Source organism: Sturnus vulgaris, chromosome 3, assembly GCF_052056855.1.
Source record: "Sturnus vulgaris isolate bStuVul1 chromosome 3, bStuVul1.hap1, whole genome shotgun sequence".
Lineage (NCBI taxonomy): Eukaryota > Metazoa > Chordata > Aves > Passeriformes > Sturnidae > Sturnus > Sturnus vulgaris.
This window is the reverse complement of record NC_142245.1, coordinates 56,419,714-56,440,368: the sequence shown is the minus strand read 5'-3', so window position 1 is coordinate 56,440,368 and position 20,655 is coordinate 56,419,714. Positions and strand designations below refer to the sequence as shown.

Genomic DNA, 20,655 nt, shown 5'->3' with positions numbered 1-20,655 from the left:
GATTAGTTTGTCCATCCATACAGCTCTTTCTTTAAAACTCTAGTCTATTTTTAGCTCATTTCCTAGGCCACACATTATTCAGAGAGTGTAAACTACAGGAACTAAAAAGGAAGGAATAAAGAATAAAACAAAGTCTTCTATTATTTCATTACATAATTCTATTGCGTTCCCATACCTCAAATACTATGTGCAGTTTTGCTTCCTCCAGCTCTGAGATGTAAAGCAAACTTGGAAAATGTTGGAAGAAAGCACCAGTAGTGACCCAAGACATGGAACAGCTTCCGTGTGCTGTGGTCAATCAGGCTAAGACCCCAAAGCATGGAAAACTGATGGCTGAGGGAAGGGACATGTGACACAGTAAAATCACAAGCAGCACACAGTGGGTGAACAGTGACTGACTCTTCTGACTTCTCCATCAGAAGAATGAAATTGTTCTCAAGGGGGAACAATTAAAACCATGCTGCACTTTATAATTTTGAGCAACAGCAACACCCCTCCAAACCTTTGAAGTGTGCTCTGGAGCGGCTGGAAGTCAGTGCTGCATATGGAGTTTGGAGAGAATATTTTCAAATGTGCACCCTGCTAAAGAAAATATTTGTTCCCTGCACAACCAAAGGTTTCAAGTACAGCCCAAGCTCAGTTGCACCACAGTAGCCTAAAGAACAGTCCAGGCTTGGAGGGATGCAGTATTACTTGCACCACTTCTGACCTCCTCAACTAAGAGGGGGCATCTGAGAACTACAGTCAACTCATAATAAGCGAATGAAAAAAAAGGAGAAGAAAAAGAACGCATTTGGCACACTCATCTGGTTTTTTTGTTTGTGGTTTTAGCAAAGAACATCAGGCAAAGCTTTTTCAAAAATATTTTTGCAATATGGTCTTCTTTCAGTAGCTCAATTAATATCTCATTATTTATACAACACAAAAGAACTCCCCACAGCTTCACTGTCAAAGACTACTGAGATTCATTCCTTGCAACGTTGTAAAAATCATACAAAACTGGGAACAAGAGGTAAACTTACTGCTTTTTTTTGCATTCAATTGCTCGATCCACACTGAAGTCTGGAAGTCTTATAAATCCTTCTGCTTTTTCAGCCTTCATAAAAAAAAATTAAATATCACATCAACCAACTGATAAGCTAGTAGACTCCGATGCCGAATAATATTTAACATGCAAGTGCTTGTTTTGGACAGCTTTTTATACTGTGGAAATATATGCTCATCACCATGGGGACAGATTAACGCCTGATGAAATATTTCTATACCAGCTATATTTGTGCAAATCCAGGGTGCTGGAAAGCCACCACTCCTGTTGGTGCCAGTGACAGAGTGTAAGCATAGATTTTGTTGACTAATAAGAATGAACAAGGGTTATATCATCTGTTCAGGTCTGGACGGCACCTATACGTTCAAAGGCGGGTTTGTGCCGTGATACAGCATGTGTGTATCTTACATAGCCATGTAACAGCAGCACATAAAATGACCTATGAATAGCTGAAAAATACAATTTAGAAGTGCCCCCAAGATGATTCTAAGTAGAAATGGAGGAGGGTGTCCCCAGTGTAATTGCAGCATGGACCATTTTGCAGGGTCACCTGTACACAAGCGAGGCAGAGGTAATGAAGGCTGCTCACATCCCACGCAGCTGAGCTCTGTGGTTAAACACTGCAAACCTGCAGAGGGCTTTGGTCACCCAGCTATCACTCCCCCCAGAAATTTGCAGGCATGGTACAAGAGGTAGCAAAATCCAGGCAGACATTTACATTTACAGTAGCCTGTTTATATCCAGTCAGCCTTTTCTGCATGCAAGGAGGTTTAGTGAGCATTGACGTCTCTGTTCACAGTCAGCAGGACTCTGAGTCAGAGCGTTGCTCCAGCAAAACTGAAGTGACAAGCTTCAAATCCCTGTTTTTGCTGCCTGAAACTGAAACATCTGAAGCAGAAACATCTTCCTCACTACATCTTTCTACATACACCTGGTCATCTATAATAAGATTAGGAGTCCTCGTAAGAAGAGCAATATATAATGTAGACAAAAATCTGCAGGACATAATGTCAGGAAAAAATGTACTTTCCAAAACACTTAGAGTGCTCATTCCAGAATTAAATTTTTGCTGCTCCTAGCCATTGTTCATAGATTCTGTACATTAAAATTCTGAAAATGTATACTGAGTTAAAGCAGGTAAAATACACACAGCAATTACAAAGGCAGAACATAAATGAAGACGACTGACAGTATTTCAAGTCTCATTATGCATGAATATGACGAGACTGTGAAAAGATGCTCCTCAAGACAAGTCTTTGAGCTTTAATGCTTGGAAGTATGAATCTCCAAGAAATGAAATATGGATACAGAATGGATACTTCAGTGGGTGGCTTCCCCTCACATCTACATATCTGTTCTTTGGTATAAAATAAATCATGGCCTAACCGTCACTCCTGTCATCTACATGTATTAAACATTCATGTGAGAAGTTTCTATTTTACATCATCACCAGTAAAAGATTTTGCTGCTCCAAGACACACACAGACAGACACACAGCATCAGTGGAATGGGTTTTTCTTATTTTCTTTCAGTATAGGAGAAAAAAAGATTTTTTTTACATCTGGGCTGAAAAATTTTCATTTTGTAGTATTTGTATGGAAAAGTGCTTATTTGCTACTGTGGGGTTTTAACACTCTCTGATTGTATTTGTATCTGTAAAACTTGTTTAGTGATTAGCTTGGGGAGCTTTTGTTTCCATTCCACAGGTTGGAATTTCATGAGACTAGAGTCATTGAGGTAAAATAACAATAACTAAACCTAGTATTACCATCCCTGATCCATAGCATATTAAGTATATAGGGATGAGCAAATAAATATTGGTGAGTAATGAAGTAGCATTGTTCTTGGGCTGCACTGTACTAAAGGCAGAGATTGTATTATCCAGCATTTCTGTTCCACAAAGATGATCACTTACTGGATCTGGAACACTGAAATTCCTGTTTAGTTCCCAAGACCTGTGTGAGAATACCAGAGACTAATCTCAAAAAAGCTGTCCATGAGGTACAACAATCACTATTGAATACATTGCTGGATGAAAAATGCCAGTTGCTTCTCTGCAATATGAATCAATATTCCCAGTTTAAGAAAAAGTTATCCACTAGACCCTGGGTGAAGGAATGTACCCAGGTACCCATGCAGCAATAAGTCCATGGCCTGAGCTGGGTAAGCCATCAAGTGGGTGAGTGGGTGGCTCAGGTCTGGGACATGTTTGGCCTTTCTTCCGTGTTTCAAATGCAGTTACAGCTCAGCCAGTTCTATCAGTGCAGTAACCATTGGTCTAGACTGCAACCTACAACCAGACTAGAGAGATACAAAAGCACTCCTGAGGGGATTAAGCCCATGAAATGCCATTAGATAACTCACTGTCTCTACTGTCAATGTATAAAAGTATTTGAGTGTTTGGGTTTTGCACTGGACTAATGAATCACCAGCACCCCATAAGCCAGTGTGGAGACACTCACCTGGAATACTCCCACTCATTCAGAAACGGAACTTGGACTTGAACCACTGACTTAATCCATTCATAATTTAGATAGATTCCTCTATGTAAATTAGGGAAGCACCCTCTGAATTACTAATAAATATAGGTCTGCAGGTTTTGATTTCAGTACTTTAATTTCAACAGTTGTACAACAGAGAAGCCCCCAACTTCTCATGCAATAGTTGGGCTGTTCCAGTTGGAAAAAGATTATGTTCTCACATACACTTTCTCTCTCAGTGCATTCAGATTTTATACTAATTCTGTCTGTGATTTCATATTTGTTCATTAAAAGGAAAATTTATGTTTCATTTTATGTATGAATGAAATACACCATTTGTACCATCTAAAATGTGCCATCTATGTAACAGAAAAGAGGGGTTTGATGAGTATGTAACTTCATAATTATCAGGGGGGAAAAAAGGAAAAAAGGAAAAGAAGTCACTTAAAATCTTAAGGGTGTTATTTCAGTCAGCAAATAGAATTCCAAATAACATGTGGAAGTCATCTTTTCAGTCATACTTGGGATAAAAATGACATTTTAAAACATTTAAAGCATACAGAAATCCTAAGAGCTTTCTTTCTTCCAAAATGTTATCTCTAACATGACTTTAGCATGTTATTATTTAATTCATTCACACATTTCATTCAAGATTCCTTCAGATTTTTATCTGATTTAGCTGTAAAATAGCCCAAAAATCTCAGATACAAAGAACCTTGACCTGTTTTCTACTTAATCAGGATGTTGAAAAGAATAAGCTCTTATATCTTGTGGGTTTTATGGAGGTTAGCCTAACATAAATCTGTGCTTTTGCTATTCCAAGTTGTAGAAAAATAATTTCATTAATAACAACAAATTCTTGTGGCAAAAAAAGAAAGTAGCCATTTTTTCACAGAAAAAGCTTTGCACCCAAAAAAAGGAAATTATTTATGAAACTCAATGCATTAATCCAATAAAAGAAGCTAATGTCCTTTTGAGCTTGCCTCAATATGTTATCTAAATGTTGTGGCTTTAGGAGATTTAGTAAGTCATTTAAAGTGAGTGTAATGTTGCAGCAAGATTTTAAAAAAATAGTGCTAGAAAAATGAAATATCTTGTTATTGTGGAACAGCTCCAGTCTGCAAATCAGGGTAGTCCTCATGGCTTCATCAGTGTTTCAGCACTGCCCCCAGAAGACCCTATGGATGCTGGAGGAGCAGTTCAGAATTTTAGACTTTTTTCTCTCTGCCAAGTACACCAATGAGGCATCCTATAGAACTGTGAGTAATTTGTGTAAGACATTGGGCCATAGGTCCCCAAGCCTCTCAGCTCAATCAGGTACCAACAATGACTTCTTCTCATCCACATAAGCAGCTATTACAACTCAAAGGTAAAAGATTTTTCTTTTAAAAGACCGTAATTATACAGCTTCCTGCGAAGCTGTTGGAGTGAGGACCAATTTAAATGCAGTGAATGAGAAAAAAAAAAAATACAAAGATAAATAGTGACAGTAGATCACAGCCTGCTAGTCTTTAATTTTATATTTATATTTCTTTTCAGCTGAATCCCCATGACAACCACTGTTAACACAGTCTGCAAAAATCTATTTCAACTCTGTTTGGAAAACCAGCCAAGCTACCCTAAAGACCCACCAGACAGAGGCATTTAGTCCTTTGTCCTGTTCCAGCCAACACTATCCAACACAGTCGAAACAAGAACAAAGAGCCAAGAGACTGGGATTACATGTGACAATCCTCCCCCACCACCCCTCTTCCTATGTAGGAGTACTAATTCCCCCTGGGGTTTCAGAATGAGAATTGAAATGTCTAAAGGGCTAAAGGATCAGGCAGGATCACAAACTGTACTATTTACACACTTGTCTTCAAGGCAGCTGCCTACAGAGAGCAGTACTAAAATAACAACAACAACAACAAATTAACACTAATACAGAACAATTGTCCAAGCAGTCTGGTGATCTTGAATGCACCCAGAAAGTCTGACTGCCCAGATATCTTTTCTGACATTTCCTGTGTTTTCATTGCAAAACCAATCCTTCTGCGCTTCCTCTTAGTCCAACAGCTTCCCCTCCACAGATTGGGAGTGCTTCCATGCTGCAAAGATAAGCGTATTTGCCTCACGTTTTATAGAAATAAGGGTGTGTGGGAAGAGCTTCCAGCACAGCCTACCAAAGCCTGCTGAGACCACTGGGCCCTGACCTCAGCTAGGTCATTGAAAATTTATTCAGATTTGCCTGTGTTCTCTAGCTTTCTTTCAGTGAAGTAGAAGATTCACTCTTGGTGTGTCTGATCTGCTATTGCTGACTTGTTTATTATTTTTACTCTTTTGAGCTCTGGCATTCACAAAATATTTTATGCTGAATTGAAGGAAATATCAGCTGCAAATGCCACAACAAGCATGCTATATCATGTACCCAAATCTACTTCTCATGAGAGACCCAGAACCAGAGTGACTTGAAGAAAAATTAAACCAGTGACAGAAACATCCAGAGCTTCAGAGGCACAAATTTGACCAAGAAGATGATATTCAGATGAGGTTATCTACCCAAATCCAGGATAATGCATGCTCCCATACAAATTCCACCCACTCTCTATTTTCTCCATCTCCATTAGAAAAAAGGTCCAGCACCCCGTTGCTATGCTACAGTTGCCAGTGTCTGGTTTTCACACAGCCATAAGCAAACCACGCTCGTTTCTCGCCAGAACCAACCTGGTCAAGCAGAGCAACAAGCAACCAGTGTGTCCCAGTCCCTCTGACGCCAGCCCCACTCTTTCACCACCACCTTTGGCATCAGCCTCCGTAAAAGGGCCAGTCACAGGAAACCTCAGGACGTGAGAAGCAGGACTCCTGTTTCAACAGAACTTTAGGCTGTCATCTTGTACACCCCCTTGGGACCAAGGATTAACTTTACTGAAGACAGTGAAGTGTAGGCAGTCCTAATGCTAGACCAGAGACTTGTCAAGCAAGCAGGTGAATTTGTCACTGCTATTTCTCCTTCATCAATTTAGAAGTGACATTATCTGAGTCTAATTGATCTCGTGTACAACTCTGAGCATGCCTCTGGTCTCAAGAATTTAAGAAAGAAGGCCTTAGCAAAGAACACCTCCTCTCCATTCCAAACCAACACTTACTGACATTCTGCAAACACTGATTGAACCTATAGTTACATAGAGGCTGCCCTTTTAGCTGTCCCAAGAAACCTTCAGTTTTTAACATAAAACAGTGTGTAAGAGTTGGCAGAAGTTGAAAGCAAAGGGGTGCTACAGGTTAGCATGCTTAAGGCACAGCTGTGATAGGTGAGAGCTCAGGGCTGACACACGACACAAGTATTTTGAAGCCATATGAGCTCTTCAGAGGAAATAAAATAAATTGGAATGAGGCTGACACTTATTTTTCAGCCTTATTCATTTGGGGCAGTCAGTGACAGTCAGGAAGTAGGCATGGACTAAAAGGTTGAGTGCTGTCTAGGAGCACTGGAACCTGCATGATTATGGTTTCTTTGGATCTCAGGAGTGGAATTTAATCAGGCCAGAACAACTGAAGGAAGTGGATGAATTTGCACCTCTCCCCCATCACTCCTCTCTTCCCAGAGGCAAATTTTTCCTAGCCTTGCCTTTTTTATTTCCTCCCATCTTGATTATTCCTCAAGATTATTCCTTTCTGATATTTTCTGTGTCTAAAAAGACATGCCAGCCTGCCAGCTCACCTTTCTTAAAACTGCTTGCCTAGAAGTACAACTGCAAGCACAGATTTAAAAAAGCCAATATTAATAAGGTTTTGCAAGGTATTAATGCTGCTTATTAGTATTACTGCCTCACCGTGTCTTTCAAGCAGAGATATTGTAAGCATTAGGAAAAAAGTACCCTTTTAAAACCTTTTTCCCCCAATTTTTCTATTTCTTTTCTTTCTGAAGACCATTGACATGGTCTTGAAAGGAATCTAAATCAGACTACCACAACATCATAAAAAACAACAGCCCAGGACCAGCAGAGTTTCTTTCCTTTAGCCCTAAATGAAATAGTTAATATTATCTTGAAGTACCAGTCAAAGTTTTTATTTGGATTTATAAAAAGCAAACAAAAATATCTCTCTCACACACACATACAAGCAAACAAAAACTCCACAAAAAACCACTAACACTATGCCCACAGCTGAAGGGATAATGTGAAATAGTCTACATGAGTAAAGCTTTGTTTAGGGTATGAAGATTTTCTTAATGGCTTAAACTATTTTATTTTTTTTCCCTGAAGCAGTTAGCAAAATTTTTGATGGGGATTACTGCAATGGAAATAAACAAGTGGAAATCATCCAGATTGCCTTTGATTTGTGTTTTTTTTAATGCTCTAAGAATTAATAAGGGTTCCTTTAATCTTTCATCCTTTGCTGTGCCTGCGACATGCTGATTTCCAAAGCAGCTACTTTTCATTTAGTGAACCTCATGTCCATCCACAGTTAGACACTGAAGCTGCTGAGTTTCAACCTATGTTTTGCTGGCATATCCTAATTCTCTTCAACCTCTAATTCTTACCTGTCACTCCATCATTTGAATGTGATAAGAGCTTTTTAGTGGTAGCAGTTCCAGACAGCAAAGTGAAGGGAATAACTATATCTGAATCTTCCTAGGATGGACAAGACACCATCTCTGCCCAATCAGACAAGCCCAGAGTAAAGCCAGCTGCACTCCACCATTTGAAAAGAAAAAAAAAATAATAAAAGGAAGGAGGACAAAAAGTAAAAGAAAGAAGGAAAAAAAGGAAAAAAAATAAAGGGGAAAAAAATAAAGAGGAAAAAAATAGAATAAAAAAAGAAAAAGAAACCAAGCAGACAGACAGAATAATCTCAGTGTGGAAGGGGATAGAAAGAGAAACAGGAGAGACATTTCTGAAAATTAAATTGATAAGAAGTGCAGAAGCATTCCTGTCTTGACAACAAGTGTTTGCAAATTGCCTATACCCAGGAAAACATTTCTCAAATTCAAATGCCACCAGAGCCTTTAAAGAATAGCTCTTTTCGGGGCAAAACAGGCTGCAAGTTAACATTTCACAAGTACCTGCTGAACTAGAAAACACATAGTTTTCTGCACATTTCAAATTCATATAGACACTTCCCAGATCACAAAAAGTGTCAGGGCTGATAAATAAACCCAGATATTTGTACTCCTCCGGGATGCACCTAAATTGTGACCCCAGCTTCCCTCCTCTCAGTCCCAGCAGACAGACACTTTGTCTGGCACCCGGAGCTGGCTGTATGCTGTACTCACCAGCTGACTGCTGTACCAATACAGCGATGACTCCTTTAGCACACACCAGAACTTTTTCCATTTGTTGCCAATGAAAGCTCCTTTTTCCTTCTTTTTGTAGAGCCATCCTTGGCAATCAGCTTGCCCCAGCTCTTTGCAGGATATCCTCCGTCGGCTCATTATAAAGAACCCTGTGCCATTAAAAATACAGTGTTGTGCTTGCTTAAAACTGCATTACCAGGAAAGATGTTGCTGCCAATTAAGGATATCATCCTTACTTAGGAATCTCAGCAAGTCATCCAAGCATATCTTAAAATATACTTAGAAGTCATTCAGTTTTATAATGGCTGTGACAGTAACACACGTTCATTTGAAAAGCTTGCTGATATTTAGAAATAAAACAGTAAGGTATAGATAATGCAGATACTAACTAATGCTAAGATAACCATACACGAGTTTTTGTAAATTAAAAATACAGCCTTTGATCCTTTTAAGAGAAACATGCATATATTTTCCCTCACACAGCTGCACTGAAAAGAATACATCTATTTAAGTCAGCTAGAGAAAACTATTATGCCAAGTACATGAAAACCACTAGTGTGTATATCTGTGCAGGCAGCTGATTCTACCTCACTGATTTCCAGCTTTGATTCAATTAACATACCACAAGGATTTAGTCCAAAGGAACAACCCGTTGTCATTTTTCTCAAAATCGGTGTAAGAATCAGTGGAGCAGCTTTTCACCAGATGAGTAGCAGTACAAAATCCTCACCCTCCCAAGAATAAGACATACTAAGAAAATAACAAAAGAGGAATCCAGGAGAGAAAAGAAAAAACAATCTCTCATTACCTTGACTTTTCTTTTTTGCCTTCTGACGCAAAGGAACCTGTAAGAAATGCAGGAAGGAAAGAAAAGAGGAAATTTCAGATTGTGTTGCAACATTTGTGTAGAAAGGGGAGGGGGAAGCTCGAGAAGGACGTGGTGGTGATGCTGGTGGTATATGCAGAATGGAAACACATAACCCACTCACTGCTGAAGGGACGTTAGCAGCTGAAGCAAAAAACGTGTTAATTAAAATTGATGTATATCTAGTTGAGCAAGAGCAAACACTACCCTATTACACATGTGTCTATCTACTACTGCTTCCTGTTTCACATCCACAGACAGCTTCTACTTCACTGTGTTTGCCTGAATCGTGTTCTGTGTTTTGAAGTTGAAAAATAGAAGTTAAAACTCCAGCATTTTAATGCTTCATTAGGTTCCACAAGGAGGATTTACAAACACAGGCAGATTAAAAACATGCCAGATCACTGATAGTCATTTAGCTCATTCTAAGAAATCTCGAAAAAGAAAAAAATGGATCTTCACCTTTGCCTTTTTTTTTTAATGCAGAATATTTTTTTTTCCCTATGAAATAGTTTCATAATATTTCTTAAGAAAAAAGATCACACAAAATACACGGAAATTTTAATCACTGCAAAAATAATACAATTGAATTTATTTATGCATTTGCAGTCTACATGTTTAATTCTGCATAAACACATAGAAAATGAAACTAAAAGAGAAGACCACAGAAGAAAAAAGGAGGTATTTGAAAATGGAAGGTATGTCTTTTGGAGCAAATTCTCCCCAGATAGGCTGGTTGGTTGTGTGATTGTGGACAAAGTACTTGTCTTTGCCTCAACCTTTCCTTCTCTAGTGTGGGAACTAAAGCTTTCACTTTTTTCTATTTTTGGGAAGGGTTTGAAGCCTCCGGATGACAAATGCTGGATAAAGTGACGTATGATTTAATATGCTGGCCACAACGTTGCTATGCAAAGGCGGCAGCTACCTGATCCGCTGCAGAGCTACGCTATGAACATCCCTAATGTAACCCCTCCGCCTCGCCAGACAGCTCCTCAGCAAAACAAAACCCCACTTCACATCACTCTCGAAGAATCTGATGGCTCCTGTCACAGGCAAATTAAAGGTGAGTAAAGCTAGACTGTCTGCAAACAATGATAGAAGAGACCACTGTCACCAGTACTTACAAGAGCCACAACTTTCTGAAGCAGGGATCTCTGCAGCGTGTACCACAGAGCACAGAGCCATGTATCACAGTCCTGTGCTTATCTGGTGCCTGTTTGACATGACCTGAACAACACTCTTGTGGGAGTGCTTTGCCAAGCATGAATAATCCCAGACTCCTGCTTAATCACTGAACATTCTTTTTTCCTTTTTCCCTTATTTTTTTAATTCTTCCACTGCCATTATCTCTCTCTCTCTCAGACTATTCTCCATGACAACACACAAAGAAAAGCAATAAGAAAACACATCACCTCTATTAGAGATGCTGCTATTTCCCCATCCTTTATAGGCCACCCTTCGTGTCTTCATTCCAAAGAAACTTATGCCCTATTTAGGACACATGGAAATTGTATATGGCCTCAGGGAATCAGTGGGTCACACAAACTAATTACTTTCCTTCAGAGTTATCCAAAATGGTATTAAGAAAAACAAATATGAAACAGGTCTCCGGCCCAAAAACTATGCAGTAAAGCAACATCACATCTTTGCCATGGTGCTATATTGGGATCATTTCATCTCTAACCAATATAGTCATAAAAAAGAAGAGCAATACTGAGACAGGATGTGGCTCTCTCTACACAGCTGAGGAGGAAGCAATCTTTCCACTAACCTTGTTGATGATTTAAAGAAAAATAACATGGTCTATTGCTCATCTGTCAAAAAAGAGTTAATACCCATGTTATGTAAGTCATCTGTTGGGGCCCACTTTATATCAGACTGAGGCAAAAACTGATCACTTATTAAGAGCTTGGGCTAGCTAAAAAAATTTAGAAATGTATTATTCTGAGGCAATGAGGGTATCCTGCTGCAAGCTGATAGGGGTGATGAACCAACCCTCTTTTCTTCATATATTGTGGGAGGAGTTGGGAAATTAATGGTGGAAGGAAGAGTAGTTTCTCCAGCTAGAACTGCATTTAATTTGCCTGGATAAAATCCGTGGTAAATCTCTAACAAAATAACTGCTGAATGTTTTTTTTTAAATTAAGATAAGTTTCTCTTTATTTTTCCAAGTATTCCTGAAAATTGAGGTAAATTTTCAACAAATTAGTACTAAGTCTGGAATCCTGTAACTTCTGGTTGTTTTAGTGCTATTCAGAAACCCAGTTTCATCTTATAAAAAATATGTGTTCTGCTCCACACAAGAGAAACATCTTATCCCCAACTGCAGCAATAAAATCTGGCATGATTCACAAAATTACCTTCTCAAATTTTGTTGATCTATAAACAAATAAAAACAACCTCTTTCTCCAAAGCACAGTGTTTGGAGTCAGATAGATACTTTATGAAATAAACAAACAGTTTTCAGTAAAACTGTTTTCATCTCAAACCAATAGAAAACCTATATTTAAATGAATCTACCACAAAATTCATAAAATACCTTACCAGTACAGTTTGGATTCAATTTTCCATGCAAATATAACACATTAGCAAGTCTCCAGTGGCAAACCTTTTTTCAAGAAGTAATTAAAGTTTCCTTCATTGAAAATTGTTTATAAAAAAGTCAATAATCTTTTATGTCAGTGGACCTGGATGAACATTGATTAAGAGATATGTTTAAGTTTCACTCTTCTAGAGATTCTTACCAGTGCAGAACAAAGAAAACTGTGGGAGGCAGAGTTGTTACTAATAAAACCAGAGGCATAACAGCAGTTTCAGATGTGAACGTACTGTAACTAGCAGACATAGCCACTGGAAAAATCTGAAACTAAACCAAATGTCATGATTTTGCTTTTAACAATGGTGGGTATTTTTCTATAATTTTCAATTTCCTAATACTAAGTGATTTATTTCATTATCACAGGTTCAACTGAAAAATGAACCAAGAACATCAGATGTATTTCTATTTCTTCTTACTAAGGGAAATCTGAGAGCAATAGTTCTCAGAAAGCTCTGACATAACTGCAAAACATACACTTTTGTGCAAGACTTGTAAAAGAGAGTAGATTTTAATTATTTTGGTAGGCTTTGGTTTGCTAAGGACTGAACAGGATGGGATAGTGATTCTGCAAAAAACCACAGACTTCAAACTTGCTATCTATTGCTCCTCCATTTGGCAAACACACCATGAGTGAGTTGCAAAGGAACCTGTTCAACTGTGCATTGTTCATAGCCACTTCTGCCAGGCAGGCTCCAACGATGAGCAAAAATATATAAGAGAAGTGACAACTTCAGCAGAGGCTTTTGTCAGTTTAGATGTCCTATTTTTCCACAGAATCACAGCACAATTAAGACTGAAGGGACTTCAGGAGGTCGTCTAAGTCCACTCCCCATCTGGTTTTCCAGAACCATTTCCAGATGGCTTTTGCGTTTCAGCAAGCATAGAGGCACCCCACTCTGGGCAACCTGTGACAGTGCCCAGTCATCCTCACAGTAAAAAAGGCTGCCTGATGTTCAGAGGGAACCAGGTTCTCCTGTGCTTTAGTTTGTGTGCATCATTTCTAGTCCTGTCATTGGGAATCACTGAAAAGAATCACAGAATCGTTAAGGTTGGAAAAGACCTTTAAAATCATCAAATCCAACTATCAACTTAGCACCACCACCCTGTCCTCTTCTTTGCATCCTCCCTTCAGCTATATATGCACATGGGTAAGAGCCTCTTTTCCAAACTAAGCAGTCCCAGTTCACTTAGTCTTTCCTCATATCTTAAGTGCTACAGTTCCATAATTATTCTTCTGGCCCCTCATTGGGTCTCTTCAATACATCATGTGTCTTGTCTGTTGAGAAGTTATTCCAGGAGTGGCCTCAGCAGCACTGAATAAATTATGACCACCCTTGACCTGCTGGCAATACTTTGTCTAATGTAGCCAAAGATACCATTTACCTTCTTTGCAGCATGGGCACGTTGTTGGCTCATGATGTCCACCAAGATTCCCAGGTCCTTCTCTGCAAAGCTGCTTTCCAGCTCTATGGCCCCCAGAATATACTGGTTTCCCCTAGCAGTAACATTTGTGCTCAAATGGGATAACAACAGGGGATAGAGTCAGAGAGCTGGACAGGCTTTGGCAGTCTCTGCACAACATCCTGGATCCTGGTCCCTCCCAGGCAGCAAACATCTCTAGATGGTTGGTCAGGCTACAGATGGCTCCTTTGTTCCTCGCAGCAGGGTCACACACTGCAGGGTCTCACCATTTCTCCCTGGTAGACCTGCATGTTTTACAGTTAAGTGAACCACGTCCTTTGCTAGGGGACACATCTGGCTCCTCTTCAATTTTGAGGGCAGTCAACCAGTTCTTAGATGGGGCAGGAGCTTCCTCTTGATACAAGAAGTCATCAACTTCCATCCTTCCAATTCTCTGGAGGTTTTGCTTACTTTGACAGTGGGCATAGACACTGCCTGCTTCTCCATGGCAGCTGGGGACTGATGGTCTTCACACTGTTGTGTCTCAGAGAAGACCCTATCTCCCTCCCTTCCACTTTCTCTGATGCTGCACAGTTTGAACACTTCCTCCTGAACCTCATCCCCTTGCCAATACAGCTCCTCCAAGATGCTCTGCAGGGCTAAGAGACACCACCCTTGGCCTCAGGGAGAGGTTCCTGACACCCCTGGAGTCTGGGTCTTGGAGGGCTGCAGCCACTCTGTGTGGAAACCTCTGTCCTAGCAGGGACAGCTGTTTCTACACCTTCTGGGGAAACTGCCCTGTTGCCATGGTGTAAAAGGTTGTTACAGCCCCACAGTTTCACTCCCTCACAGCCTGCTGCACAAACCAAAGGCTCTGTTGGCTGCTCTCAGGGTAGGTACCTCCCAAACACCAGTTAAAGGACTCTTGACCCTTCCTCTTCAGAAGGAGCTGCATCAAAGGCTCCAGGACTCTTGGGTCAGAGGTAAACTCCCCAGGAATAAATATGGGATGAAATATGTATATGAGGCTGTTTCAGGGGAAAGAAAAAAGATAAAAAGACAGGGGCATTGGGCTAACACTAAAAAACAGACTTTATGTCTCATGAAATTCTACTCAAAATGCATGAGTCTAAGAAGGCACCAAAGGCAGCTATGATCAACAGCTATATTCTACAGAGCTCTATTTTCATTAAACTTCCCAAGGGTTAGACTATGTGGCTAAGAAATCCTTTGCTAAACTCACATGTCTTAGGTTACAGTTATCTTGTCCACTGAGGATTTAGAAGTGAGGGCACCCCTAGCATCAGGCACGTGCAGTAGATTTTGTCTTATCCTTATAGCAGAAGTGGGGCAACCTCTCCACTTGGATTGGCCCAAAAGAAAGATCTTGTTTGGATACTGATGCCGTTCACATGTGCTATTCTTTTACACTGTTCGTGGTCTTTGTGACTACAAGGATATAATCCCAACATATGACCTCTTCAGAGGATCAATAACTCTGGCCTAACTTTAATTATACTTACAAGAATATTGCCATCAGCTTCCATGAATGGTTTCAAAGTTCAATGGGAAAGCTGTTAAAAGAGAAAATTTTGCTTACTTAAGCTCTGTATTATATTTTCATACAACATAAATTTTGGCACTAGAATAAAAAAATGCTTTAAAACATTTTGTCCTTCTAACTCTACCCTCTAATTTCTTCCAACTCCTAAAAAAAAAAAATTCCAAAGACAATCCTATGATTTTATTTATTTAGAAATCAACAAGCAGTAAGTAATATTAACTCAAAACTACCCAAGCTTATTTTTTATGAAATAAACAGAACAAAGCTCATGGATGTGGCCAGAGGGTTGCTTTTTGCTTGGTTGTGATGGTTTTGGAATTGGGTGGAATTGGAGGTTTTTGGGATTTTAAAAGGAAATGCAAGAGACAATAAATAAATAAAATTGGGAGTGGAATTTTTGCTTGTTTTGGTCTTTAGTCTGAAATAAATCTATAGGATTTGGATTCCTGCTTTGGTTAAGTAATTCACAATATTTTCTGGGAATATAAGTTCAGTAACCTCCCGGTTCTCCTGAATGGGATGAGCCCTCATACTGGACTACTCATTTTATAATGGATTGAAATTTTCCTTTCTGGGGACCAAAATCTGTGCAGCCCAACAGCAGACACTGGATTCTGTTTTCCAAAGACACTCCAGGTTAGTAGGTATCCATTTAGGTGGCAGATGATTTCATTTGGTTAACACAAGTACTGTCAGCTCCCTGCGTGATTTTCCTTTGGTTGGTAGAATGCACAGATGCTGAATCCGTGCAGTGTACAAGACAAATGAAAACACACCTATAGAACTCACCCTTCTGCATGTGAAAGAACTATGAAGGAAAATGGGAGAGGATACAAAACTCTGCTGAAGCAAGCAAGAAAGGATTTCCAGAAATAGAGCCACACTTCAGAAGTATTTCTAACAAGAACATTTTCCTGTTACTAGAACCAGTTATTTAAGATATGTGCCGCTCCTCATACATAATATTTGTCTTAGTTTGAAAATAAAATCTTAAAAAAGAAAATAAAAACCCACCCACTGGCTTCCAGCAATTTCAAAACAAAAATAGAAAGGCAAACAAATAGATATTTTTCTGGCTCCCAGCCATTTCTGTTCAAAAGCAGAAAGAAGCACTTTCTATAAGTGGCTCAAGTTGAAGTAATATCATGATGTGGAGAAATGTTACGGCCAATAATTTCAAGGATGTTTAGAAATCATAGCTAGTACAAACAAGCAGAGGAAACACCTTGAGTTATACAAGTAAATTAACATTGAGCCTCAAATACAGAGCAAGAAATAAAGGGAATAGCAGACCACATCACAGTAATTATTGTGACGTGACTTTTTCCTGTCATTTCTTAATTTCATGTGTGCCTTGGGTTTGGGGAGGAGCTGCATAGCTTTGAATCCAACACAGTACCTCAAGCAAGAGAAGCATTAGTGAACTGGCAAGGCAATGTTTCCTCCAGTGTGCTTTGTGCTAAAGGAGCTGAAATGGATTTCAGCTAACTCTTCTCAGTGACTTCAGCTCGAACATTTGTTTAGTTCCCAGAAACTGGATAAACAGTTTTGAGCCAGTACCCAGTGTTCAAAAGCAGCATTGACTTCTGTTCCATTCTAGTTAAAGAATATTATTTATTGTTCCCTGTGTAATGAAAGATACTTTAAAAATCACATAGTCACTGCAGAAATAACTCATAGACACTTAACCTGAGTTTGTTTCTCCTAAGAAAGCCCAACCTGAGTGAGATTAGTTACTCTGTGAAAAGGCATTAAGATTTTTATATCCACTCAAGCATACTCAACTATTTCAAAACTAACATTTCAGGAGGGCATAACCTGCTTATCTTTGCACTAGAGCGAAATAAGTGATCCTTTTCAATTTTGTGCAGGTGCACTGCGGGAAAACTATCTGTCCTTTCTGAACAGTCAGGTGAATTAGGAGAAAGAGCTGGATAAATGTGGCCACTCAAATAGAGCTAATCAATATCCACCTCACTGGATGCCCCAGCATGACTCTGCAGGGGCTGTCCCTGGAAACCATGGCCCCCTGCCCCTTGATAAGCCACTTACTCAGGCTGCAGCTGGGATCCCATGATGGGCATTTGCTTCAGTTTTCCCTCTGTGCTGTGTCAGTGGTCACAGCCTGGCAGCCCAGGGGCGTGCTCAGGGCTGGTGGCTTGGCCAACAGAAGGGCTCCCCAGCCCATGAAAGATACACCTGAGCTCAGGAGCTTTGCAAGTCAATGAGAGGTTAGTAAGAGACAACCCTTCAGTTCATATCATCAGGAAGGTGTCCTGACTCCTAGCTGGAATAGCTACAGCAGAAGACTCAGCCCATTTCACAGCACTTGCAGTGAAACTTGCTGTTACAGCCTGAAGACCTCTGTGTATCCTTGTCCTGACTTAGGTGGACACTGAATTTGAAGAGGAATGTCACCCCAAACGGTGGGGTGGGGATTCTAGCCCTCTTCCTAAAACTCTCCACTTGCAACAAGCTGAATTCTAGGAACAGAAGGAGAGGAAAACCCTCCAGCCTACAGATTAAGGTACCCACACAGAAGATGTGCAACAGGATTGCAGTCTGCTGTAATGGATGCTCAATTTGCTAAAATTGAAACGTGGAATAAACCAAAGAGAGAAAATTAAACATAGTAAACCCTTTCCCACTTCAGATGACTTCAGAAACAGTAAAACAAACTTGCATCTCTCATTTTCTGGGGGCTAAACTGTAATGGATGTACTCAATAAAAGCAAGGGGGATGGATTTATATTATCAGTTTGTAAACCATCTCTATATTTCTTTGGCTTTTCTAGGAGTTATCTGAACCTCCTGATTTCATTCCAGTCTGAATTGAATATAAGGTCAAATGTGGTTTCAGTTAAAAGGTTTCTAAACAAAGTTCGTGAGCGCTTTTTAAATTTTGATTTAACAACTGAACTATATGTATTGGTGTGCATAGTTTTATTAGTCTCACTTCACCCTTGCTTTTTGAGAAGAGCAATAAACAAGTAGGGATGTAAGCAATAAGCTGATGCAACAAACATGGAAATGTGACAGGTGTCTTATTAAAAATACCTTGCAATAGTAGATAGAGGTAGTCTATTTGACTCATCATCTTTCTGAAGATATATAGAAATATCTCTATAAAGATCAAATGTAATTTGAAAGGGTGGAAAAAAAGAAAAAAAAAAAAAAGAGAAGACTGAGGTTCCAATGACTCTAATTGCAAAAAATCAATCTTAATTCATTAGTAATATTCCTCTTGGGAAAATCAAAATCCACAAGGCCTTATGCTGTCTCTTGCCAATTACAAGCTACAGTGAGTATGTCAATCTGAAATGATCATGGCATAAGCCTGCCAGACATGCCTTCCAGGCATCTCTCAGATGACATCGAGAGTGGACATATGCCTTCCTGCTTCTGAGCAAAATATTTGATATATGCAACATGACTCAGAATATTTGTGTCACAGAAGCACCCAAAATGTGTATAGCTAATCTCCTCTTCAGGTGGCATCGACATAGACTACTCCAAAAGAAAATTTATGTTTTACCAAGCACCAAGCCAGGGCTGTAGACAACCTGGAAAATAAGCTCTGAGCCTTCTGTTTACATTTCTCACGCTGGTCACTGCCTTTAACCCCTGCTCTTGTTTTCTGTTCATTTGGCTGCCTGCGACTATCTGCACTTCAGTGGGCAATGAATTGACAGGCAATACGAAACTAGCGAGAGTGCCACAAAAGTTTCCCTCCCAAAAATCAATGATTACTTAATCACATATTTCACCAGACATTAGGAATAGCATTGCCCCAATTTACAGCAGTGCTTGAAGCACTGTCCTATGGCAAGGAGACAGCCTTACATAATAGTCCTAAATTATCACATTACCTCTAACTGAGGTTCTTGCAACAATGCAGGGGAAAAATTATCACAGTGATTGCAAGCTCTTAATTGTCCTTAGGCTTACTAGAGATCAATTTAATCTGACAGAACCTTAACACTAACCACTAATTAGTCAACTCCAGTCAGGTACTTAACTGGTTAATCAGCTATCTAAATTGACTGTCTGACTTGTACAAGGAGTTTCTTGGCCTGCAGATTTTCTCTCACATGCAGGCTCACCAGTGAAGATGGATATTAAGGTGGTACTTTGCCTCGGGGCAATAACAAATATACACCAAGGTAGTTTTCACCAAAGTTCATGGACCCGTCCCATCCTGGGTAAGGTTGCCCCACCCACCTTGCTCCCCATGACTTCACGTTTACAATTGCAAATGAAGCTACAGATTCACCATTAGCATCAGAAAGAGAAAGTCTATGAAAATATAGTCATAAGACAAAGTTGTCAGAATATACCTTCAGCTTGGGCCACAATGGCTAAGTTTAAACTTTTGAATAAGCATTACACTTTGCAAAGACCAAAGGGCTCTTTTCACAGGCTTAGCAGCAAGAAACCACATTTTTCATATCTAATACATTTATATTTTATAATATGATTGGTTATAACATTGTTTTCAAATGCATTTGGAACTACTCAATCCCTTCATGTGAAAACAATTCAAAAAGATGACTTCTGACTCTGCTTGGGAGAAGGCCAGGAAAAACTGGAACAAAGTTCACTGCTCCTGTGTTGGAGACAGAAAGGGTCTGGAGACATCGCCCTGCTTGGATCATGGCCAGGTCCTGTCAGCCCAGCTGGGAAGCCCAAGGGCAGCAGGTTATATGTGCTGACAGCTCTGAGCAAGCAGTTGCAGGAGTCAGTGCTCTCTGCCTTCAAGAGCAGAGGGGCTGGAAAGAAAGAGGAGGTTCAACAGAAGGAAGACATGCTCCAGCTGCCTCTATGGCCTCACAGACTAAAATGAGAAAACAAAATGGCATGCTTAACGAAGTGCATCTGTCCCAAAGTCTTCTAGTGTCAAACTGACTCCTAGTGCTGCTATGCTTGAAGGCCAAGGAAGAGCTTGCAGAAACATTGAGTGCAATGATTCAATTCCTACTGCTTCCTACCTGGCTTTTTGTTTTTGCTGTGGCAGGCAATGAAAGCAGGCAAAGTAAAGCTGGCTGTAAAAATAGATGAAAAGTTAGTGCATTGAAGGAGTAAGGAAACCCTCCAGGGAAAAAGAAGCACTTCCCTGATGTTCTGCTCTCTTCCAAAGATGTACAGGTTTTTGCTAGTCCAGAAGATGAAACACAGAAGGGAGGAAAGGAAAAAAAAATTAAAAGCCTATAAAAAGCCTCCTGAGACAGCAATCTAAGGGATTTCTCTTGAAGCAAGTCCCTTGTGAAAAGATACAGATGAGGAGAGAGGGATCATCATTCCCTCCTCTATTTTTTCACATCAGTTGCTCAGCAAGGACAGTTTGAGGTCCTGGACTGCAAGGTCCAGTACCCAAAGAGAGAATAAGGTCATGATTCACCCTAGCACAGAGGTACAGAACTGCT

The 20,655-nt window shown here is 39.8% G+C and overlaps 1 protein-coding gene across 5 annotated transcripts in view; it reads right to left on the bottom strand.

Moving 5' to 3' along the window:
- The window catches only part of IPCEF1 (interaction protein for cytohesin exchange factors 1), an 84,210-nt gene that overhangs the window by 32,141 nt on the left and 31,414 nt on the right, over positions 1–20,655 (bottom strand). For 2 of the 5 annotated variants that reach the window (XM_088161709.1, XM_014886022.2), the window contains exons 2-5: positions 15,192–15,242; positions 9,612–9,648; positions 8,783–8,952; positions 1,023–1,096 (exon numbers count right to left, since the gene is read on the bottom strand). In XM_088161709.1, the coding sequence (XP_088017835.1) occupies positions 1,023–1,096; positions 8,783–8,952; positions 9,612–9,648; positions 15,192–15,215 (305 nt within the window). In that variant the 5' untranslated portion in view covers positions 15,216–15,242. Of the gene's footprint in view, positions 1–1,022; positions 1,097–8,782; positions 8,953–9,425; positions 9,569–9,611; positions 9,649–9,792; positions 10,005–10,792; positions 10,892–15,191; positions 15,243–20,655 lie in introns of those variants that run through there. The other 3 variants (XM_088161711.1, XM_088161712.1, XM_088161710.1) reach the window with 3 other exon arrangements.